This window comes from Engystomops pustulosus, chromosome 1 (genome assembly GCF_040894005.1).
Source record: "Engystomops pustulosus chromosome 1, aEngPut4.maternal, whole genome shotgun sequence".
Taxonomy (NCBI): domain Eukaryota; kingdom Metazoa; phylum Chordata; class Amphibia; order Anura; family Leptodactylidae; genus Engystomops; species Engystomops pustulosus.
Window position 1 is genome coordinate 57,168,091 of NC_092411.1, and position 25,712 is coordinate 57,193,802.

Here is a 25,712-nt window from a genome sequence, read left to right on the forward strand (position 1 = left end):
CAATTACAAACCCAGTCCAGAAGACTCCCCTTCTCCACTGATTACATCATGATTACAGTTCAGCGCTGTTGTTTTGCTGGGAAGAATAGATACTTCCCAGTAAAACAGCAGCGCTGAACTGTAATCATGATGCACTATGAGTCCCATCCTCTGCACTGCAGTCAGTCCATGAAATCTGATCAGCATGTGACCGAATGCACAGCTGCCATAAGACCAAGCAGGGCTATTCCTAATCTCTACTTTTCGTTACTTTGCAAAAATCCACAGTGAATGGGTAAATTACTACTTAAAAAGTATGTAAATAAATTTTCAATTTTGCATGTGTTTTTTTTTTTTTTTTTTTTTTTTTTTTTTTTTTTAAATTAAATGTGTGTTGTGTTCTACTACCACAAATTAACACAGTGAAATAGATCAGGAGAGTGCCGTATCTTATCTTAGTTTTCTAAGTACCGTATAAGCCGAGACCCTTAATTTTACCACAGAAAACTGGGATAACATATTGACTCGAGTATAAGCTGAGGGTGTAGTATACAGCCAGCCAGCCCCCATATAGTAATAATAATAATAATTCCTGCACAAAGCTTGACAAATCGGTCCCTGTCCCCATGGGGCTCACAATCTAATCAACCTTACCAGTATGTTTTGGAGTGTGGGAGGAAACCGGAGGGCCCGGAGAAAACCCACGCAAACACGGAGAGAACATACAAACTCTTTGCAGATGTTGACCTGGGTGGGAATCGAACCCAGGACCCCAGTGCTGCAAGGCAGAAGTGCTACTCGATCAACCAGTCCCCACGTAGGGCATACAGCCAACCAGTCCCCACGTAGGGCATACAGCCAACCAGTCCCCACGTAGGGCATACAGCCAACCAGTCCCCACGTAGGGCATACAGCCAACCAGTCCCCACGTAGGGCATACAGCCAACCAGTCCCCACGTAGGGCATACAGCCAACCAGTCCCCACGTAGGGCATACAGCCAACCAGTCCCCACGTAGGGCATACAGCCAACCAGTCCCCACGTAGGGCATACAGCCAACCAGTCCCCACGTAGGGCATACAGCCAACCAGTCCCCACGTAGGGCATACAGCCAACCAGTCCCCACGTAGGGCATACAGCCAACCAGTCCCCACGTAGGGCATACAGCCAACCAGTCCCCACGTAGGGCATACAGCCAACCAGTCCCCACGTAGGGCATACAGCCAACCAGTCCCCACGTAGGGCATACAGCCAACCAGTCCCCACGTAGGGCATACAGCCAACCAGTCCCCACGTAGGGCATACAGCCAACCAGTCCCCACGTAGGGCATACAGCCAACCAGTCCCCACGTAGGGCATACAGCCAACCAGTCCCCACGTAGGGCATACAGCCAACCAGTCCCCACGTAGGGCATACAGCCAACCAGTCCCCACGTAGGGCATACAGCCAACCAGTCCCCACGTAGGGCATACAGCCAACCAGTCCCCACGTAGGGCATACAGCCAACCAGTCCCCACGTAGGGCATACAGCCAACCAGTCCCCACGTAGGGCATATAGCCAACCAGTCCCCACGTAGGGCATACAGCCAACCAGTCCCCACGTAGGGCATACAGCCAAAAAAATAAACTTAATACTCACCCTCCGGTGTCCCCGATGTTGCTCCCGGCGGTTTCGGATCCCAATCGCGGCTCCCGTGCCGCCCGTCGCACACTGTGATGCGCCGCTGTCGCCGCTGATGACGTCATCAGCCGCGACAGCGCTGCATCACCGTGTGCGACGGCCTGCAGATCGCATGGACGCGACTCTGCCGGCTAGAGAAGACAGAAGAGAAGACACGGGGAGCCGCCGGGAGCTGCGACAGGGATCAGGAGCCGCCGGCAGCCGCAACGAACATCGCTGACACCGGAGGGTAAGTATTAAATTTTCTTTTTCTCATTGACTCGTGTATAAGCCGAGGCGAGGTTTTTCAGCACATTTTTTGTGCTGAAAAACTCGGCTTATACACGAGTATATACGGTATATGATCAGACCTATAGATGCTGCCATATAAATGCATACTTCATTTTGTATTGCTAATCTATGGACCAGTTAATTATTCAGTATTCATCTTACTATTTGCAGAGGAAAAATCAGCCTCAAATTTATCAGAAAATCCACCAAGAGATGATTCTTTCAGTCCTGCTTCGGGAGAAAAGGTTCAGTCTCCACAAACTCAAAGATACCAGACTTGTAAAGCCAATTTACAGAGCACCAGCAGAATGTCTCTTTCCTCAGAGCTTGTGTACAGCAAGGAGCTAAGTTTGCCCAATGGGGTGGAAGTAATAAGTGTGAAGCCCTCCGCAGGTAAGAATATGATCAGGGCAACCAAGCGTGTGGCATTGGAAGTCTGTATAATAGGCAGGGGTTACCACAACCACACGCAGTGGCAACTGTGTGAGGCTGGACACTTGTCCACTTATCATGATGCAAGATTGCTGCCAACACCTCAGTGTTACTGACAAACTAGGCAGGAGTTTGTCTACACAGTACCTCAAGGGCCTAAAGCTGGTCCCTATATAAATTGAGTACATTTGGGTCTCTATATATTTAGGGCAGGGCTGCTGCTTCTTTTAACCCCTGACCTTAAAGCGAAACAGTCTCCAGAAGTGTGACAGTTAGCTGGTGACAGGTACCTTTATCCTATGCTATGTTAATTTTAAAAATTCTTTTGTCCGCATTCTGAATCATTTCAGTACTTCATATAAATATAATTCACATTACCGGACTCCCTGCCAAACGCATGTGGTGAGTCCCAGGAAAGAGCAGCTGCAGCCTGTGCGTCTCCTCATGCTTTTTCCTCTCATCACTACCATAGAATAGGGGATGACAAGCTTATTGGTGAGGGTCTGACTGCTGGGAGCAACACAATTACGAGAATAAACACCCAGAAATCCTTAGAACAGGTGTCTCGGTCTCACTGGTTTATGGAGGGGTAGGTTAAACACTGGTCCTGCCACTCAATTCAACATAAAGGAAGAGACTAAAATTGCCCTGCACAGCACACGGCTATTTCCTAGAGTGCCAGAGATAGCTGGGCGCTGTGTTCAGCTATTTCCATCACTCACATACAAATGATTGAGTGACAAATCTGGTCAATTGGTCAAAACCGAGATAATGGGTGAGAGAGGCCCTACTCACAAGAGCTTACAGTCCATGAAAAAATTGTGGTGGTAATTCTGGTTTCGTGTAATGGACCTGACATAGCTTACAAATTATAGGAACTTCATGCACTAAATTTGGTGTTATGGATAACAATCATTACAGAGAACATCTAACAAATGGAGACATATCGGATATCCTTGTTCAGAGATCTATGCGTGTTTTAGCACGAAGATAGAAATAAGTGTCAGACTTAATCGCCTGAAAGTTGAAGAAAATGAAACGCTCATAGGGCGTCAAATTAAGATAAATATATAGGATGTGCTGAGTGCACAACTTCCTATCAAAAAAAGGATTAAATGTCCTCTCATCTGGGCTGCAGGTGGGATACACCCAGGGAGCCGGTCTGGGTAGTCAAATGTGAAGAGCGGAAACGCCCAGATGTCCCTCTATCCTTGGATGTTGTAGGAATAATTGAGGAATCACACAACATAGTTATAACAAGTAATGATTTAGCATTGTACAAGTATTATCTAAAGACGACATGTCAGGACATGTGATGTGATTTTATTTACATTTGTTTATTGCCTATTTTTTCCCCCCATTTTTAGGGCACCTCAGTTCCTCTTCAATATACCCAGTGTGTAACGCTCCTTATCTACTGGCAACCTCTTGCTCGGATGGTAAGGTGAGATTCTGGAGGTGCAGAGTGGATTCGGACCTCTCCCTTTCTCCATCGGATCAGGAGAATGGCATTGTATACTTATGGGAGGAATGGCCTTTGCTGAATGAAGATGGCTTACAGAACAGTGCAGTGAGCGTGCCAGGCCGGCCAATAGAGGTCAGCTGTGCCCATACAAACTGCCTGGCAGTAGCCTTCAAGCAGACGCCAACTAAGAGTAGCAATTCCTCCAATGAGTTTTTGATGCACGTCAGCATCTTTGAATGTGAATCCACCGGCGGCTCTTGTTGGATTCTGGAACAGACTATTCACTTGGATGAACTAAATACGATGTTAGAGACTGGAATTAGTATTGACAATAATCTTGTAGCTTACAATAAGCAAGATGTGTATTTATCTTCCAACAAGCAGCTTCAGCCAAGCACAAAGCACTTGGTTCATTTGGACTGGATGTCCAGGGAGGACGGGTCACATATGTTAACCATTGGCATCGGGTCCAAACTACTCATGTATGGCCAGGTAGCAAGAAAAGTACCAGATCACTCCTGTAAGGAAGACTTTGCATTGCATCTCTGGGATACCGCCAAAAACACATCTCAGCCTCGGTTTGTCCTGTTGAGATCTGTAGATCTCGTGTCTTCTGTGGAAGGTTCCCTGCCGTTACCTGTGTCCTTGTCCTGGGTTCGGGATGGGATCCTTGTTGTTGGGATGGATTGTGAGATGCATGTCTATTCTCAGTGGCAGCCTTTCTCTAAACAGGATTCATCCAGCACAGATTCTTATAGTGGAAGTACCCCGTCCATCACAAATTTGGTTAAGCAAAGCCAGTCTGTTGCTTCTGGTCTATATCCACCAAAGAAAGCTATGACAAGATCAATGACTAGTTTAGCACAAAAACTTATGGGAAAGAAAACTGCATATGATCTCCCTGTAGAGATGGAAGACTGTGGACTTTTTGAAGCTGCTCATGCTTTATTTCCAATTTTACCTCAGTATCATCCATTACAATTGTTGGAATTGATGGATCTAGGGAAAGGACGCAGAGCAAAAGCTATCCTTTCTCATCTAGTGAAGTGCATTGCAGGGGAAGTGGTCTCCATTAATGACAATGAACCCACCCCAGAGCGTCGACTCAGATCACTCTCCATTAGTGCCAGTGGAAGCACCTCTCGTGATCCCAAAACATTCAGCAAGCCGGAGACTGCGGATTACACAGAAATTGATTCTGTCCCACCCTTACCATTGTATGCACTTCTCGCTGCGGATGAAGACAACGCTTTCACTTCCTCAGTGGAGAAATCCAGCAATCAGAACAATTCCAACAAGCAGAGTGATAGCAATGCAAATGGTGAAAACTATGACGAGCTCTTCCAGGTTCCTACTATAAGCAATGATGAACTTACACCCCTGGACTCTGAAGAAGAAAACCCTAAGCCACAGGTCATTGACCTGTCTCAGTACAGCCCAACTTATTTTGGACCAGAACATTCTAAGGTTCTATCGAAACATTTGCTCCATTCTAGTTTACCTGGATTGACACGCATCGAACAGATGTCTCTGATGGCTCTAGCCGATACTATTGCCACGACGAGTACAGACATCGGAGAAAGCCGAGATCGCAGTCAAGGTAATCTTATAACATTTAACGCTCTAGATTAACTTCTCCCTTTCTTCGTTTTTATTTCTCTAAAATAACGCTATGCCCAGTATACATTTGTACAACAAATCACACTGTAGATTAACTCCAGAAAAGCAGCAAAATTTTCATATGTTGAAAGCGCATTTTTCTGTGTATGCAAACAGACACTGGTGGTGGCGGAGGTGCTACAGCCAGGTGATTATACATTGCTTGTTAATTGTATACCCCCTGTATACCCCTGTTTATTGATAAATGAGTTATCCTGCGACAACCAGGGTTGGGCCCATTTTGCACCTGTGGTTTTGGAGGTTCTGCCCCCCCCCCCCTTCCATCATGAAATAATGGAAAAAGAATTCAGTTTTCTGCTAGAGTGGAATTGGTAGGGAGGGTAACCTTCCATACATGGAAGTCAATGTGGAATGGAAATCCGTTCTTACTCCATTCCTAAAATGGAGAGAAAATCCCATCTGCACATAATGATGTAAATGATAGATTAAAAATGTGCACAAAAAAAAAAAAGTGAAAACTACATAAACTTAATGAATATAGACTATTTCCCACCTCTATTCTCAAACCAGTTTTTTATTGTATAAAATGCTAATTTGTGTCTTACAGGAGGTGAGACCCTTGATGAATGTGGTCTGAAGTTTTTCCTGGCTGTCCGTCTTCACACGTTCCTCACTACTTCTCTTCCTCCTGCGCACAGAGCTCAGCTTTCTCATCAAGGTAATGATCCTTTTCAGAAAGCACTAAGTAATTCCAACATTCCCCATTTATTGATATAAAAATCTTTCAACCTTTTGTGACCAGGGTTTTAATGTCTTGACATCTATGTACATTTGTTTTTACATTCTAAGAGGTAATAATAACATTTTACCTTCCAACATTAACTCTTAAGCTTACCACCCCTTCAGCAAACTTACCAGAAATGAGTATTTCAGTGTCTGTACTTGAGGAGTGACACTGTTTCCGGTCACAGTGGAACCTCTTAGTCCTTTCTAGTTCTCTGTGAGCTGGTGGTTGGAGAGCTAGCTGCTGGGACTCGCTCTTATTACTCTTTCCCTCTGCATAAAAAATCTGTGTAACAGTCTTTGTTCATTCATTTGTACACAAAGGTGCCAATGTATCTTTATTTAGTCTCCCGTCAGTGTTGTACATTTGGTTAACGGAAATACAGTATACATCAAGATGTTTTTATATATAGATGTATTTTTAAACCTTCCTATGTGTAATCTTTCTAGGTTTGTCCACCAGTCATTTTGCCTGGGCGTTTCATTCTGTGGCAGAGGATGAGCTCCTTACTACACTCCCAGCAATGCAGAAAGGTGACCCCACCTGGGCAGAGCTCAGGGCCATGGGGATAGGATGGTGGGTCAGAAACACAAACAATCTACGGACGTGCATTGAAAAGGTGTGCAGAAAATGTTTGTATTATTTTTTTATTATGTTGTCCTATCTCAATTGCACAGTTGGTTAGCTCCAAACTGCTATTGGATCATTGCATAATCAAACAGAAAATATGAATTGTTACATTGGTTTTGGCCATAATCTTCCTCCTCCATGTTAACCAGTCCACAGATCATCTGTCAATTTGAAGTCTAGCATACTATCAGACCATATACCCTAAATGACTTAAATATTTTTGTTTTGTTTGCAGGGATAATAATTGCATTAGAGAGAAATGTTATTATTTTGGGTCCAGCAGACTGCACTACAGGAGTCGCAATTCATTGTTAGATTTTCGGGCTTAATAATAGTCTTTATTTCCTACCTTCAAGTTCTAGAATAGATCATCCGTTCTAAAGCTTCCTTACTCGTCCTATCACTTCTGTGCAGATTATCCTGTGTATCCTATGAGATCCAGATTATCCTGTGTATCCTATGAGATGCAGCTTCACAACCCATCACTAGCAGAAACCAGAGGATATAGGCTGAAGCTAAGTCGCATAGGAATACTCTGAGAAGTTGTTTTTATACAGATCTGTTGCTTGTTGACCTTTGTTAGGAGTCATTACATGGTGACAAGACCCTGTCTGCTCTGCCTTTGCATTCCAAATCTGAGGCAAATATAACATTAGGATTCCCCTAATGGACCATCAAATAATATATTTTTTTTAAATAAAAGTTTATGCTATGTATATACGTTAGTGCTATTTTAGATTACCTTTTCCCAAATGCTTTGTTTTAATAGTGTACATTGTAGTTTAAAGTTATGCTCAAATGTTTACATACCCCTGCAGAATTCTGGCTTTCTTGGGCTTTTTTCAGAGAATATGAATGATGAACACAAACTTTTGCTTCACCCAACCACTAACCATGAGCGGAAAGAATTTTTTTGTGTTATCGTTCATTTTCTCTCTAAAAAGACCGAGAAAGCCAAAATGCTGCAGCGGTATGTAAACTTTTAAGCACAACTGTATATAATCCTTTATATACCGCATACGCAGCGCTGCACAGAGCTTGCCAATTTGGTCCCTGTCCCCATGGGGCTCACAATCTAATCCACCTACCAGTATGTTTTTGGAGTGTGGGAGAACCACAGAAACAAACAGAGCATACAAACTCTTTGCAGATGTTGGCCTGGATGGGACCAGCGCTGCAAGGCTGTAGTACTAACCACTGAGCCATCGTGCCGTTCTTAGGTTTTATACATCATCCGCCATATCTTTGGTGGTAACCTATAAATTCTGTTTATTATGTTGTGAAAATCTGTATTATTGATATTGCTCATATATTCCTCCATCTATTACCTTGTTCTATATATTGTAACCTTTTTTTTTTTTCTTTTAGATTGCAAAGGCAGCTTTCCAGAGAAACAATGATCCCTTAGACGCAGCAATATTCTACCTTGCTATGAAAAAGAAAGCTGTGATATGGGGGTTATATAGGTGAGCTGCAATTTTGTTGTTGTATTAGCTCTTAAAACATTGACATATTTTTGGACCAATCTCAGTCTCTGTAATGAAAATTCTTTGCAATCTTCAACATGTTAGTTTATGCTGTGGATTTTACCTGCATAATATAGTTGTAGAAAACCCCTCAGGGAAGAAGCTGAGGATTTCCGCTCCAGGACATTTTTTTGTCTTTTTTTTTTTTTTTGCGCCGGGCAAGTCTGCAGTGGAACTAAACAGAAGGATATGAGAAACGAAATAAAAATGTACCCCATGTGCAAAGAAAATTTCTTTGAAGTAACATTGCAGGGGAGCATATATAATATAATTGACAATATATTATATAAAGGACAATAGCATTTTATGATTGCTTTATTTACAAGAATTGTCCTCCTGTCTGTGTTCCTGTGTTAGGTCTCAGAAAGATGCAAGAATGACTAAGTTTTTTGGGAACAACTTCAGTGAAGAGCGATGGCGGAAAGCCGCTTTGAAGAACGCTTTCTCTCTTCTCGGCAAGCAACGCTTTGAGCACAGTGCAGCTTTCTTTCTTCTAGCTGGATCTCTGAAGGATGCTGTGGAGGTGAGAGCGCAGTCATTTTTATACACCTCGAACTTCAGTGTTTATAATGTTTGTTATAAAATCTTCTGACTTGAGTGAAATAAGATGATTTTCTGTGTTTGTTCATTGATTGGTAGTTTGCACTGTGGAAGGCTTAACATTCATTTCATTTCAGGTTTGTCTTGAAAAATTACATGACATCCAGCTTGCTCTTGTGATATCAAGACTTTATGAATCTGAATTTGAAAAATCTTCCACTTATAAATTTATCCTGCAAAAACGAGTGCTGGGAATAGAGTCCTCAGGACGAGAGCCCACCCTGTCGTCAGTTCACCCTGACCCCTTTGTACGCAGCATGGCTTACTGGATTTTGGAGGACTACAAAAAGTCATTGGAAACCCTGTTGAAACAGCTTTTTAGAGATGAAGAAGGTAAACACTATATATAACAAGCAACTATCCAAGTATTTCTTCTTTTACGTATAAGGGGAACCTTTTTGCTTCATATTCATTTTGCTGTTGGTAAATGATGGGGTTTTGTCATCTGTCATTCTGGAGAAAATTCCTAACGAGCTTCTCCGTGCATCAGGGGCATAGCTGTACCTCAGTCCAGCAGCTGTGGCCAGAGTGTAATATTCATAAATATTATTAGAATTATTTCCACTATGATAGATGACAGCAAAATATGTCTGTGTAACGTGCCCTGTGTAATAATCTTTGGACCTATGCGGTTCTGTGGCAGCTGGTGGATTCCTCCTAAATCAATGGATAACGTATAAAAAGAAATTATACAAACCTTTTTTGCGATGAAAAAAATCTGTCTTGAGTTTGTCTTACCAGACCAGCCTCTTTATAGATGTCTTGTTAGTGGCTCAAAGACAAACTAGGGCAAACTATTATAAAACTTTTTAGAAGAATGAGTTTATTTCCCACAACCAATTATTTATTCAGAAATAACAATGACTCTAAGATAAGTTTCTATGGGTTAAAGGCCACTTTGTTTTATTTATTTTTTTAAACAAAGACTCAAATAGTCGTAATCTTCCATCTATGAAACAGTCTGATGAAGGGCGTAGATTTTATTTGTAGCCTTTTTTTAAAATTTAACTAGATAATGCGTTTATATTCTAACAAATACAAGATGCCTGGACATATCCAAGATACGATGGTAGAAGCAAACGATGTGAAGCAGGAGGAATAGTAAAGAGAGAGGACGGCAGCATTTAGTGGGGGCTTGTAAAGGTTGTGTAGTTCAGCTTGTCAGTCTTGGCCAAGTTCCATTATTTGTCTGTAAAATGTTTCATGAATGTGTGAAAAATAGTCTGATACTATTCCCTGGTATGAGGGTCTTCTTGGAAATAGTCTCTAAGCTATGACATTGTACAGATTGTGTCTGTATGTGTGGTGATCTGCTGAGGCATTGACTGAGCAAGGATTTAGGACATTGCTGTATCTGCAGTTTTCGTAAATTAAAAATTGTTCATGGTAAATTAGAGTAGTGATCTTTTACTTTGATTGGCAGGGGGTTTATCTCGGTGCCCATGCCACGCAATTGTGTGAGGTGAACAATGTTTGCTATACAAGTTAATGGGACTTCTGTAGCCGCTACAACACGGCCACGGCTGTGCCTGGTAGAAAGTTAATTGGCCTCTTGTAAATAGATGGGTGTCCAGATTTTAATTATCCAAAAACCAGAGGATAGACCATCGGTGTTAATGGATCCAATAACAACAAAAATAATCTTTACCAAATATTAATCTGAGTAACTGTCTCCTCTATCCTATGTTATTTTATTGCTATTGCTATATATACTGTACTATTCACACTTTTGGCTCTATCTCTCTGCAGATGATTCCTGGAGTCTGTCTTCAAGTTGTAATCCAGCTGTGTTCAATTTCTACAATTTCTTAAGAACTCATCCCATGTTGTTGAGGCGACACTTTAGATCTTCGGAGGCGACATCTACCAAAATGCATCTGTCTGTTGAAAACGGCTTGGCTGACAAAATAAATTTGGGGGAAAGAAAGCTTTTCTTCACTACTGCACACTCTCATCTTAAAGCCGGCTGCCCAATGTTGGCTCTCGAGGTATTATCCAAGATGCCCAAGGTAGTAAAACGGTCAAAGCCATTGCTCCGAACGTCAAGTTTAGCGGATACAAGCAAGGTGTCTACACCTTTATCTCCTTTACTCGGAGAGAAGAAAGACTCTGCTTGTGATTTTGATTGGTCAAGTCCCCTGGTGAATGGAGTATCTGATGGATCCTCCGAGAAGCGGCAGCATTCTGCCCTTTCATTTGACTGGAGTCAGCCGTCCATGGCCATTGAGGATGAACCATTAGAATTAAAGTGGGATAGTGAATCGGAAGACGAGTCTGAAGGGTCTGGGCTATCAATGAAGGATTTAAACCCTTCAAAAAGTTCAGCAAGTGAGAAACCTGAGGTAGACACTCCTAGCTATTCTGAATCTATGAGCATTGATGAAAATGACATCCTTGATAACTGTGAAGATGTCATCGCCGCACAGCTGAAATTTAGAGCGTGTCTTAAGATTCTTACCGGAGAGCTGCGGACATTATCCACTGGCTATGAAGTTGATGGCGGCAAACTGCGTTATCAGCTGTATAGTTGGCTGGAGAGAGCAGTCGTCGCGCTTCAGAAGATATGTGACTACAATGCCAACCTGGATGAGCTTAACGTGGCAGTAGCTAGCAATTATTCTTATGATGAAAATTCAGACAATTCATGTGATCAAGTGGCAACCAAGCAGAAGAAAGACCTTTTTCAGAGACGTCAGTGGCTACTAAAATTCCAGTCCCTCCTGAGGATGTTTCTGAGTTTTTGTGTCCTGCACGGATCTCATGGCGGTGGCCTTGCCTCTGTCCGAATGGAATTAATACTGCTGCTTCAAGAGTCTCAGCAGGTATGGAAAGGTTTTCATTACAAATGTAGCATGGGTCTGTTCCTGTTACCTTATTGCACTAAAGGAAATCTAGCGTCTGATTCATAGCTTTATTTAAAAATAAAATTAAACAATTAAAAAAAAGGGTTACTGACTGAAGCCACTTTTCACCCTGATGCATGATCTGGCTTTACAATAGTTTTTTTTATGGCTCCCATTTCTAAATATGTTTAGCTGGAGTCTGGCCGGCCCCTAGAGACACCCAGAGCTTAGTCAGGGACGCTGGATTCAGTCAGTGATTCTACTTTATAAGGTATCAATCAGAAGGTAGATTTCCCTTTAAGTTCAGTGTATATGCTGATTCATATGCTATGTATATCCATAGACCAGTGTATGCTACATCATGGGCCAGTATGTATGTAGTATGCAGCATAACTTTTATGTATATTTTATATACTTAATAGGAGTAAAGTTTAGCCTATATACATTAGATAAACAAATACCATATATACTCCAGTACAAGCTGAGTTTTTCAGCACAAAAAATGTGCTGAAAAACTGAAACTCGACTGATACTCAAGTCAAGATAAAAAAAAAATAAAGTAAAAAAATCACTTTCCGGCGTCCCCCGCAAGTCTTCTCTTCTTTCATCGGCAGCGGCAGGTCCACGTGCACTGGCCAGCACACACTATGATGTTAGCGGCGGCTGATTTTAGTCTGCACAGGCCGGCGCGCATGGACCTGGCTGTGGCTGGCTGCGCACAGGGGCGGGCTTGTTATATACTAGGGGCTTATACTCGAGTCAATAGCTTTTCCCATTTTTTTTGGTGGTAAAATTGGGTACCTCGGCTTAAATTCATGTCGGCTTATACTGAAGTATATACATTAGCTATACCCTGCTTAGTATATTTCTTATTATTTCACAAGATGTCTGTCCTATTTGTGTCTTTGTTCTGCCACCCTGTGATTTTGTTGTTTGCTCATCCTGCCAGCGGTTAGATTTCTATTTTATGTTGTATTTATAGCTTTTGTTTTAATTCGTTGACATAACGCAGCAAATTGGAAAGACCCATCTGCTTCATTTCCCCTCGGGGCAGTGTGCACTCCTGCTGTCCAATGTAAACTCCCAGTTCAGTCACATTTTTTATGGTTATTGCTGGAGTTTGATTTTATTTCACTTTGTTTGGATTATTTGATTTCCAAGAATATGAAGTTAAAGGCTATCACTGTCAGTGCTATAGGGACGTCTATGCACTATTAGTTGCTTCTATCCTGTGGAAATGGCGTATGATACCTCTACAGCCATAGGTTGTCACAGGTCTTTTGGGGGACAGGCATTTTGGAGTGACTACACCACTAGCATGCTTTCATTTAGCTGGGTATAGGTCCAAAAAGTGTTAGAGAACCTGTCACTAAGCTCCCTGGCAGCTATAGGGTTCTAGGGCTTTCTAGAATTCTCTCTTATGTGAAGTTCCCTCAGTTTATGCATTAAATAAAATCTCCTCAGGCAGGCAAATATGATTGTGCCTCACCTCTTCTTCTTCTTTTTTTAATGAGTCCAGTCAGGTATAGTGTTGTCCTTTTGGCTTCACCGGGCACCCTGGGCATTTGTAAATGGCCTTATGTGGATCCATGACACCTTTCTATCCAGTAAGCTAAACCCCAGCTGTATAAAGATAGGATCCCTTTAATTCTTTCAGCAAAGGATATACTGCAGCTCCCTCTAATGGTCAACATTGGGAAATATTGGAAATGCTCCAATACAGTAAATTAATACACAATTGAAATACATTTTGGGGACATGTTGACCTATAGTTCCTTACACAAACAACAAAAGCTTCCATACATCAATGTTAACAGTGAATTGCTGTGCCCTGAAGGCCTAAAATATCCTGTGACTACTTAGTTTTTAACCATTCGGATAAGGGTCTGGAAAACCCTTTGTTTTGCAACAGTTGTCTTCAGTTTTTTTTCATTATTGCATCAATGATGCAGATGAGTTTTCTATAGTGCTGTGGTTTTTGTTGTACGTTTTTGAGAATTTTAAGACTTTTGGTGAAACATTATAAATGGCCATTTTACCTTTTTTCTTTATAGGACACTTCTGCCCTTTCCAGTCCTCAAACGGAACAGACTTCAATCCCACTTCTATTCGCCTGTACAGCAAGTGCCAAAACTGTTGTAGCCAATCCTTTATTACATCTCACTAACTTAACTCATGATATTCTCCACGCCATAATAAATCTTGACTCTCCCCCTCACCCTGACGTCCGGAGTAACAAGGTGAGTTCTCTCGTGCATATGCTGCTTTATAGAAAGATGGCTGTGACAATTTATACATTGATGTGTAATGTTGTGCTTGTGTTCTCTCTTCTAGATATATGTAATGCACACTCTGGCGGCGTCTCTCTCTGCTTGTATCTATCAGTGCCTTTGTGGAGGGCCAGCCAACAGGTACACAAGACATGAGAAGAGTTTGGGATAGTTTAAAATTTTTGTTTGTTTTTTGTTTAGTTTTTTTTGCTTATTGGTGTAGTACAACACAGATCTTTATCACATGTGCCTGTGTAGCATGAATTTGACTGCATGTTGTTCATAAAGGTCTTAAAGGATTGTCACATAAGTTGATGGCAAACTAAGAAATAAATGGTGACTTTGTGGTGATATTAGGGAACTCTAGGGAAATGTAACATTTGATGTATCCTAAAGGGGCAAAATTCCTATTATAGAAAAGTATTATTTTGCACTGCTGTCTTAGGCCGCATGCACACAAACGTAATGTGGACCATGATCACAGTCGCCATCAGGGCCAGCCGTGGGGGCGGCAAACTGGGCATTTCTCCTAAAGTGGGTCCCCTGCATGTGGATTTATGTGGACAGAGAATGTATTGCCCTTTTATTACCCCTTGGTTGAATGGTGAAGATACTTATCCTCAATCACCTGTCTATATATCTTTTTATATATCTTCCATTTGCTAATCTCCTAGCTATCCATCTATCAATGGATCTTCAACATCTACATATTTAACTGTATCTTCTCTCATCAATCTACCTATTGTTTGTCTATATCCTATAAAATTCTCCTACAGCCCCGTATTACAGATTTCTTTACCATACTACTGTTTGTAACCTGCAGAGTGTTATTGTGCAGGGCTAAAGGAGCCTCTTGCTGACGGTGAAGCTGAATGTTCATAAAATAGTTTTATTTTGGGGCCCCATGCTCTCCTGGGCTAACATCCGTTTGTGCACATGAGGCCTTCAAATTTATTGTACAGTTTCTCTTGGTGATTGTATGACATTTTGTTTTTCAGTTCCTCTATTCAAACCAACCCATTTACAGGTATGGTGTACCAGAGTGTTCTTCTTATCCAAAGACAACCTCTACGCACAACAAGTCTGGATGAAGCAGTCATCCCGAATACCGCACCCGCTCATTGGCCAGGTATTTACCTTGTGCAGCATCTCACGTGTACATTCACACTGCCATGACACTGTTTATCCGCAACATCTATACCTTCTGGCCGAGCTTTGCATTCAGGCTTGGTGGGACCTGCTTAACAAATTCAAAATGTTGTACACGTATAACATGACATGTGGCAGAGCTTTAGCTAAGGATTGTACAGGTTATATTGCAAAACTCCAAGACATACTGTACATGATCATATATGTATTGTATATAAGCTAAATGTCCTTTTTGTGGTATCTCCTCTTTGTGCATGTGGGGTACTGTTGTATTGTATAGGTGTATTGTTTTGGACTGCTAATATTTTTCGGCTATTTTGATGCAGTTTCCAATGTACCAACTACCAGTACATTACAATTGATGTAAATTAAGTTATCCTTTTTTGCACTTTATTTGTTCTCAATAGCAGTAACACGTTTTAGAGATTTAAGAGTTTTTCAGAATTTGGCTTATTTTGCTCTTTACTTGACTTGTTTACGCATCAACGCCAATGCGTCTTTAGAGACCTCTTATTGATGGAGAAACATGTTGGACCTTTTAAAATGACAGACGCATTACTTTGCTACGGGAGAAAAGGTTTAGACATTAAAGATTTGGTTGCCATATATGAACTTTTAATCTGAACACTTATCTGAGACCTACCACTTCTGTTACGCACCACATAATAACAGTGGGTGTTTTGGGGGAGATATATATATATATATATATATATATATATATATATATATATATATATATATTAATATATATATTAATATTAATATATATATTAATAATAATAATAATATTATTATTATTATTATTATTATTATTATTATTATTATTATTATTCCCTATCCAAATCAACAATAAACTTTATGAAGGGTAATTTAGAAATACAAATTACATGGCAGTCACAACACATATAGGGTGGTCTTGCAGGACCGATTAAAGAGTAAGGATACAGAGATCGGTGTGCACGATAGGAATACAGATTTATTTTCTTTTGATTAGTAAGTTTTAATAGGGGCTTAACACTTCACTGAAATGTTCAGGTGTATTGGGTTTTTATCTGTGAATTGCAATTTTTTGATGTATACATGTGCTGCATAGAATAGGAGCTTTTCCTCTATAACTAGTATGCCAACCTTAACTGCTCCTGTATTGCAATGATATCCCACAGATTTGACGCCTCCCTTAATAAACACAACCACATGTCACAGTCGCCAAAGAACACATTACAAGTTGTATTACAGACATCATCATTCAGAACAATGTACCGTTTTAGAAAATGTGTTCATTTTTTAGAATCAAAAGCCAATTACATTCTAGATGTCGTCTGTGATATATGTTGGAAAAAATCTAAGGAGTATCTAATGTGTATTTCTTGTCCAACTTAGGAATTAGTAGTTTAATTCGTCTCCTCAATTCTGCTGGAGAAGAAGCCCAACCTGGCCTCACAGTTCTGCTGTGTGAGATTCTCACTGCCGTTTACCTAAGCCTCGTTATCCATGGGTTGGCCACTCACTCAAGCCAAGAGTTATTCTGTACGGTTGCCCACCCATTGGGTGATAAGATGTGGTCTGCAGTTTTTGGTGGAGGAGCTCGGATCCCATGCAGGGGTCAGATGCCTGTAAAACCAGTCACAGGTCAGTCTTTGTCTACACTTGTATGCGCTGAATTGTTAGTGTAGTAATATTCTTTGTTGTGCACATTTGTATATACCACTAATGTATAGCATTGCCACCTGCTTGTATGTTAGTAATGTGTTGTCATTGTTTGTGTCAATGTTTTCTGTGTGTTTAAAATCTTTTACGTTTACAAACAGGATAATAGTTTAGGATTATGTTTCATCCCCTCCATCACCTCAATCTCTTCATATCCTCTAGTAGGTGTTGCTCCACTGTTTCGGGCATGGTTGGAATTTTCTTTCTATTCCCCAACCCCCTATCTCTACTGAAACCACATTACAATTAATGTGGTCCCGGGCACTGGAAATGGGCCTGTATGCTAGTCCCCTATCCCATGGATTGAACACTGTGCAGTAAATGGGAGTCCTTGCATCATACAAAAATATGATACAAGTACTGTAGTACATGTCTGCTGGCTAAACTGTAACCTCCTTTGCATTATATTGCTGTATTTTCTAACTGCAGGACTCCCATCCACTGCACTGTGTTTAGTCTGTCTAATCGGACCAGAACATGGTCCGTAGCCACAGGCTGAACACATAAGAGGGGTCAGATGCTCTTTTGCTTCCACACTGGATTGGTTCAGGTTCTGTTTTAAGTACTATAGTTATGACAATATGATGTAACTGTAAGTCAGTTAATAATATGTGATATATCACAGACCAAATGTACATGTAGCAGTGGAACAGTATATTGTACCTCTTGTCTGCCAAATCCTGATTTTACTGACAGTGGAATGACCCATGGACAACCTTTTATGGTTCTCCAGGAAATCCTGGATTTAGGGAATGATAATGAATGAACACTGGTAATGGGCTGCAAATTGCTGATCACATTGTAGATGGTTTAGCTACTTCTTTTTCTTTTCAATGTTCCCTTTTTCTTTTATCCATTTTGTATTAGTAGCTGTACATTAGGTGACCTATTCTATAAACCTACTGTATACATAGTGGAATCAAATATCTATCTGAATCTACTCATGTCCTATCTGACTCTAATGCAGGAGTTGGTTTTCTTGGTGAAGTTGGCATTTGCCATAATTATACTGAACTTGGTAAAGACCAGCCAGGTCATACACAGATTATTATCATTGTAGAGAAGTGATTTACACCTATTGTTATTTTTTTGTTACACTCAAGGCACAATATAGACACTGATCACACAGGAGCCCTGTTGGGCCGTTGTTGGTAATACTTATTGCAAAGAACAGATAAGAGGTCACAGATAAAGGCAAAAGCAAACGGCAATCTCAGTGAATCTGAAAGAGAAGTAGTTGTGAAAACCGTGATCTCTGGCCATATTATGGCATTGTGATCTAGCAGTAGGTCCTGTTCCACAGGTCGTCTACATGGGCTTTAAATGGTCACTGAGCTTTCAACAAATTTTGCAGATTACAAGAGTGAATATAAATCACTTTGTAATCCCTCATACCAGAGGAAACCACCTCTTTTTCCGCCCGTTTGATAAATGTGTTTCTCTTATAAAACGCTTCTGAATTCTTTATTGCTAGCGAGGCGAGACTTGCAGAAATTCACTGGACAGCAGTTTCCACTCCAGTCTTTTTGTTTTAAAAATTTGGATGGTCAAAGTACATGGCCTGTCAGTACCAGTGCATGATTAGGATCTACTCTTGAAGGAATTAGTAAGAAGTGTGAATTTTCTGTCACTGATTTTCAGTAATGCAACTTCATCCACTTGGTCTTTAAAGGGGTCGGCCACTTATAGAAAACTTTCACAAGGTAACCTATATTGACCTGTTAAAGTTTGCAGATCTGCTGCCAGGGGAAGGGTCATATGACTGGTGGCGGACTACCAGGAATTTGAGGGGGCTTTAATGTCAGGAATATACACTCACCCCCCCAGACCCCCGCCCCCCCCCCCCCCCCCGCCATCATAACCATTGACGTTATCGGGGTAAGAATAACATTGGTGATCCCAGTAGGGTCTTATACTTGCCATGTTAAACCTTTCTGTAAGTGGCCCACCCCTGTACAAAAGTTTATATATATCATTTGGGTATTGCTGTGGGTTTCATCTTTTATTCTGCACATGGAGCAGCAATGAACCTATATAGTTTGTGTGTATAATATGTGCGAACAGTGCGGTCTCCATCCCTTATTCCCCCAGGAGCTTTCAGTAACTTTCTCATTGCTATTACTTCTATGCCGTTTTATTGGGTGGGTTTTTAATTTATGATGAGCCCATCGATTGACCTTTTAATAAGTTTTGTGTGACCCCCTCCCCTCCTCTATAGACCCTGTTATGCACTGAATGTTCTCTCTCTTTTTGTTTTGACAGGAAAATACTTTTCTATCCCTAGTCCTCATCAGGTAGTTGTGTTCTCCATGGAATGTGTTGGCTTTTCCAAAGCCCTTACTGCCATCAGTACCCATAGCCCTCCCAGCCCTTCAGGCAAGAAACCTAGTTTTTAGTTGAGGGCAACAAGTATCTTTTTTTTTTTCTCCATTCTCAGACTGTAGGCTAGCACTGGGAGATTAATATTGAATTTTTATTTCTTTTTGCAGTGGATTTCTAATTGTTACTTATTGGTACAACGAAAAATTCCTTGTCTAATTCACATTGTCTATGCACATAACATATACTATATACTATGTTGTCGTTTTAGAAAAAATCCTGTTTCTCCCTTCCATAAGTACTGTTTTGCCTGGAATTATAGCTCCATCCAGTGTTGGACAACTATTAGAAATCCACATGAACCCGTGTTTTTTTTTTCTTTTTTTTTTTTTTAACCTAAACATCTTGGTTTACTAACATGCTGTGTGGCTAGCATTTTGCTTTCAGATATCTGGTGTGTTGTGTGTTTTTTTTTAATTTATTTTATGGTGTTTGTAGTGCTGTGGAGGTAGAGTGGCAGCCCACTGTGCATTTCACATATTGAAGTTTATTAATTATATGTGGATGGTTGGTTGTTTCTGTTTAGGATGCAGCTTCAGGGTTAGACAGCAGGGAGAATGATAAAACTTTCGCTAAGAAGCCTTGGTATAGAGTCATCTAATTCCCTAAGATCTAGTAATCTGGAGTGTGGAGATGGTTTACTCTATGATGTAACACAGCACACAGCAGGGAGAATTAGGAGGTGTAGTGTGTTCGGCTCCACGCCAGCAGACATGTAGCCAGTGTAGAAGACGGGGGGGGGGGGTGTTTCGGGAGCGCGGTCCCCTCCTTCCCCCCTCTTTTTCCTTCTCTTGCAGTGCGGCTGCCGGCTCAGACAAGCATAATGCATCTCTATTTGCGGGCGTGTGAATGGAGCCTTACACTGTAGGGATTTAGTTCTGAACTTTGGTTAAGTGTAGCAGTTAGAGGGAGAAATGCAGAGTTTGGGCTTATGCAGACAAACATATTGGGGCCGGTGATCCAGCAGCATAACGACCTCCATAGCAATCTTTGTCACCCGGCCACAGTGCACTGAGCACACAGGCGTTTGCACAGAAAAATATTTGCCCTATATTTTGCCATATAACGGCACCAACTGCTCAGCTTTGCATGGAGAGGGGAGGGGTGAGTAGCGCTTACTTCTCCTTTCTCATGCACCCGGCTTTACATTTGCCTAGGCTTCAGCCCAGGTGAGCATTCATTTGTGTGCATGAGGCCTTAAACAGCCATATCACAAGTGTGATTTTACAGGGAGTTTTTTGGTCCAAAATGGGTATTTTGTGTTACCGTATTACGTTGTAAAGCTATGAAGTAAGCGGGTCGACGTGCAAAAGTCCATTCTGGAAAACATACATTACATTTCAATCAAACTGTCTATTTAAAAAAAGACAGTGATTGATGTGGACATTCATGCTCCATTGTAAAGAATCACCTTTGTTCTGCTCACATCTGGGACCATTTGGTGGGTTTTCCACTGCTTCTCCTTCTGCTGGTGCTGACCAATCAGTGCTGAGCAGTTTGAACACAATGGGGCACATTTACTAAGGGTCCGCGGAATGCATTTCCGTCGGGTTACAGAATTTTTCAGTTTTGCGCCGCATTTAACAGGGGTTTTTGTCGCCGACTTTGACGTGACACAAATCGGGAGGCGGGCCGTCGGACGATCCGACGGTTTCGGAAAATGCAAGGGATTTCACTTCTCAAATTGTGTCACAAGACATGCACTCACATACACCAGGAAGAAGAAGGTGAACTCCGGCGGACCTCAGCGGGGAAGCGACACATGCAGGATCTCGGGTGCACAATCTTATTGAATCGTGCCAGATTTCATCTTCGTCGGACAGTTCGGATCAGGGATGTGCCCCTATGTGACACTATAGAACCACTTTGGGTCACCTGGTACCTAGTCTTAAGCAAGTACTGAAAAGCGTTTGTCATTCGTGCCCTGGATATCTGTGTACCATGCCTATGTGTGAATAAAAAAAAACTGTTTATATGCCAGGATTGTAGCTGAATGTGCACTGAGGTAGACTCCTAAAATATTTTTTTTTATCTCTGTGCATTTAAGCAGCAGCACAGTCCCTCCAACAGGTTTTGGTTGATTTGCTACAGTAGTCACAGGGGAGGGTCTCCAGCAGTTTACTGAAAAGACATTACATGACTGTGCACCAAGTCAAGCTACAATACTGGAATATGTATCTATTTTTCACAATCTTGCTGCTACTTAAAACATACTAAAAGATGAGTAACCTGGTTTTAGTACACAATTTTTTTTTTAAACTTTTCTACACAAGAGGCTGGCTATACCCGTAGGATACATGCGGGACAAACATTAGTACGGATGGATATTGCCGTCCCACCACCTCAAATGCGCGCGCGCACACTCACACTCACACTCACTCACACTCAGCTAAGTGGTAATAGGGAAGAAATTGCTAGCCGCACACCTAAAGTGGCTTACCTCCCTGAGAATATAATGTTCAGGTATGTGGAAATACAACATTCCTAATGCTTCCACACAATAGATGGAGAACCATTCCGACTAAAATCTGCTGCCTTTCCTGCTGGTGGTCATATGGCTGGCAGTAGATTTATCTGATATAAGTAGGGAAGACCTCAGTGGCTGCTTCCCCTCCGCTGGTAACTTGGGTTGAGAGCCATTCATCAATAGCTTCCTCTTCCACCTGCACTCTCAGCCCGTTGCTCGATGGGGAGAGCAGACTGTGGTAATCCACCTAGTCAAACATGTATCCCCCATTTACTACCATCAGGGGAAGTTGATTTTCAGCCTATCTGGCTGTTATTTATGTAGTGTAGATAATTCCCAGCATTCAATGGTCGTGCTTAACTCCTTGGCAGATAGTTCTGATGATATATTTATAGCAGTATTTGATGTTTGCATGTCTTCTGCTGTTTGTGTATTGTGGTGTTATGTGTCGCTGTCACGCTCCGTTCCATTATTTCCATTTATTAATCTTTCCGTGGCCTCCATTTCAAGTTTGCTTCAATTAACTCCATAAACACAATATAATGTGGAAGGGCGGCCTGACTAGAGGGTTGATACTTACAGAAGTTTTGGTAACAGCTTAATGCTCATCCAGTTACTTTCATTTGGGCATGTGCATGGAGTCTGTGCACGTTTTGGTTTCTCAATATGTCATATGTAGAATATTTTGTGTTGTATTTCAGCTTAAATTATCACAGGTTTACCGAAGGTAAGTGACCAAATTAGTCATATTCTTGTCCTTTTTTTTTTTTTTTTTTAATTATAAGTTCACTACTAAGGTCAAATATTACATGTCAAAAACTGAGTTCTAAGCTTTGACTCACATTTGAATAGAACTGATCTGCAAACAGGCCCCTTGAATGATAAACACGTATTTGGTCTGTGAAACTAAAGTGTAGCACCTGCAGCCTACCAGCAAGGGTGGCCCGGTTTTGGACTCCCTATTTTTCAAATGTGGAAAGAAACTTGTGCAAAAATAGTGAAAACTTTAACATCTGCATAGGTGTTTTCTCTTGTTTGGACCTGATCTCACTACCCAGGGGTAAAAATTACTCCCTTAATAATATTACATTTATAGTTTCTCTTCTGTAGATGCTTCTCCTTGCTCACCACAGGCTTGGATTATCTCTTATCTGTTTTCTCTGATTTATGGTCTGATAAGAATTCGGCTTCATCCAGTGGTTGTAGCCTCTTAGAAGAAAAAGTTAGAGATTCACAACCATGGTTTATGTTTGTTAGTGCATCCACGCCGCAACCTTGTACCCAAGACTTGGTCCTGCACCAGAATTTTTGGGTTTTTCTTTTTTGTGCTCATCTGCATCTATTTCTCAATTCACTTCATCAATAAATAGAAAACTATATTAAAAAATTAGGTTTCTCTGCACAAGGGACAAACCAGCGTGTAGTGATCTTGAGAAGCATCTACAGAAGAAACGAAGTATAAAAATTTATTGTATAACTTATAATGAAAACCTAGTGGGGAAATTAACTTGTAGCTTATGGCCTCTGTTTATAAGTTCTTTCTTTAACTTTTTTATTTTAAAGATTTGCTCTTTTCTCTCCTTGTTTTGCAGTTGTTTTATCTCCTCTAGTTGAGGAAAATGACAAGTCTTCCAAACGATTCAGACTTTCTGCAAAGACTGCGCTCAGAGAGAGTCCACCTGCTCTGGCTTCGCCTGTGTTAGACCAGGGTTCATCCATTTTCCGTGAGAAGTTTATCCCTCCTGAATTAAGCATCTGGGATTATTTCATAGCAAAGGTCAGAAGTCAGTCACTCTTGTGGTATATAGTGTATACATGTAGGCTCGTAAAGTGTTCGCAGCTCATGGAGTATACATTGGGAAGATCTCTTGGCTTACAGCCCAGACTTGCTCTATGCAACTCATAGTATGCTATGCATTCCTATACAGATGAAAAATGTATGTATAATTTACACAGTGAGATGTGAAATCTAGAATGCTGTGTGAACACAGACTTTTAATTTTTTTTAATACTGACTGCTTGTGTGATAGATGCATTAAGTAAATACTTATAAATTAGATCAGCATAAGAAGAGCCTGGACTATACCTATAACACAATACACTATTATGTTTATGGGCTCAATCAATAAAACTGACCACAAGGTACTCGGTATACATTCTGATATAGTTGCTTTAGGACACTATCTGGCTCACGGTGACCTTACACTAGTGGGTCCGTACACTAACAGGTAGGTCCCCACCATATTACAGAACCTGCAAAGCACAAGCTTTATTTTGTAATTTTATATAAGTGTTAATGGAACTTACACTATAAATGTTTTTCCCCCCTCAGCCTTTCTTTCCACTGTCACAAAACAGACTGGAATATGATTCGGAGGATAGTCTAGGAAGCGATGATGAGGAAGAAGATGATGACATGTCCTTATCTGACATCCAGCTTCAAGAACACTCAAATCCTAACTCTTACAGGTAGGTTCTAGCATAACAGAGGCAGAAAGGTTGTAATAAACTTTTATGACAGCAGTGGCAGACTTGGTGGATGCAGGCATTGCAGTCCCTTGGCCTGACTGACCATCTTTCTAAAGCAGGGGTGCACAACCTTTTTTGGTCCGAGGGCTACATTGTCTTATTGTTATGCCTTAAAGGGAACCTGTCACCAGGGGACCCATTTTTAGCACTCCCCCAGTCCCCACAGAGCATAGTACATACACTGCCAAAGTGTTTTTGTATAAAAAAAATAGGTTTTACAGAAAAAAAGATATGTTATATTGTACCTTTCATTAGCATCTGCTGTGTGACTAGGCAGTTGCCTTTTCGGAGGGTCTGGAAAGGAGCAGTTCCCCCCCACCCTTGGGAACAGCTACTCCATGTGACCTTTTCAAATATATGAAAACACCCATCACTGGGCTTAGCGACGCCCCCTGCTCCACTACAGCCAATCCCTAGTGAGGGGAGTTATTCATATATTTGAAAAGGTCACATGTTTCCCAAGGGGGGGGGACTGCTCCTTTCCAGCCTCTCCCAATTGGCAACTGCCTAGTCACACAGCAGATGCTAATGAAAGGTACAATATAACATATCCTTTTTTCTGTAAAACCTATTTTTTTTATACAAAAACACTTTGTGTATGTACTATGACTGGGGGAGTGCTAAAAATGGGTCTCCTGGTGACAGGTTCCCTTTAAAGGGCCGCTATAAAACTAAAGCTGCCTAAATCAATAAATTGACATGAGGTACAATAGCCATTTATTAAACTTCATGTACATGTAATCTAATGCTTCTTCTGGTGAGTCAGTGACTGAGTGATAGGAGAGGTGGAGGGGGTCAGATTGGAGACATGAGCTGAGAGGCAGCAGTGGATGAACAGAGGAGGCAGAGCAGAGCTCTGGATATAAGAGCAGGAGACTTATATGTTTGGCTGGTTATTTCATTAGTGACAGTAAGTCGTCTTTTGTGCAACCCTGTTCTACAGCATATGAAATATCATTCTACACTTCAGAGATTTCCTGTTAAATCCTAATAATCTCCCCTTCAACTAATGCAACATTCATCCTACTGCTCTATTTGTTCTCTGACAGTGTCCGAGATAGCAGAGCACGGGGGCGGGGGGTTTGTTCCTGTTTTGCTTGTGTATATTTCCTGTATGAATTGATGTGACATTAATGTATACCAAATGCACAAACTATTATTGTCATTTATTTCTGATGGTTAATAAACGTTACCTGATTAAAAAGAGATAGCAGAGCACTGTGCTTAGCTACTTTGTCAGCCCCATAGACATTGAATAAAGTGGCAATTCTGGAATCAGAACTGCAGCATGGTTGATTCAAAGCCCACTCTGAACTCTCCGGCGCTCTGTAGTCACCTGTCTTCACCAACCTGGATATCATCTTCAGCTTGGCAGCCACCA

The 25,712-nt window shown here is 41.3% G+C and overlaps 1 protein-coding gene across 1 annotated transcript in view; it reads left to right on the forward strand.

Annotated features, from left to right (window-relative positions):
• DMXL1 (Dmx like 1) overlaps positions 1-25,712 on the forward strand; it is an 86,532-nt gene that overhangs the window by 41,776 nt on the left and 19,044 nt on the right. Inside the window, exons 17-30 of the mRNA XM_072141105.1 lie at positions 2,102-2,323; positions 3,730-5,427; positions 6,055-6,165; positions 6,681-6,850; positions 8,230-8,327; positions 8,745-8,910; positions 9,065-9,320; positions 10,737-11,809; positions 13,885-14,070; positions 14,165-14,241; positions 15,099-15,229; positions 16,630-16,878; positions 23,395-23,579; positions 24,135-24,271. Of these exons, the coding sequence (XP_071997206.1) occupies positions 2,102-2,323; positions 3,730-5,427; positions 6,055-6,165; positions 6,681-6,850; positions 8,230-8,327; positions 8,745-8,910; positions 9,065-9,320; positions 10,737-11,809; positions 13,885-14,070; positions 14,165-14,241; positions 15,099-15,229; positions 16,630-16,878; positions 23,395-23,579; positions 24,135-24,271 (4,759 nt within the window). The remainder of the gene's footprint in view (positions 1-2,101; positions 2,324-3,729; positions 5,428-6,054; positions 6,166-6,680; positions 6,851-8,229; positions 8,328-8,744; positions 8,911-9,064; positions 9,321-10,736; positions 11,810-13,884; positions 14,071-14,164; positions 14,242-15,098; positions 15,230-16,629; positions 16,879-23,394; positions 23,580-24,134; positions 24,272-25,712) is intronic.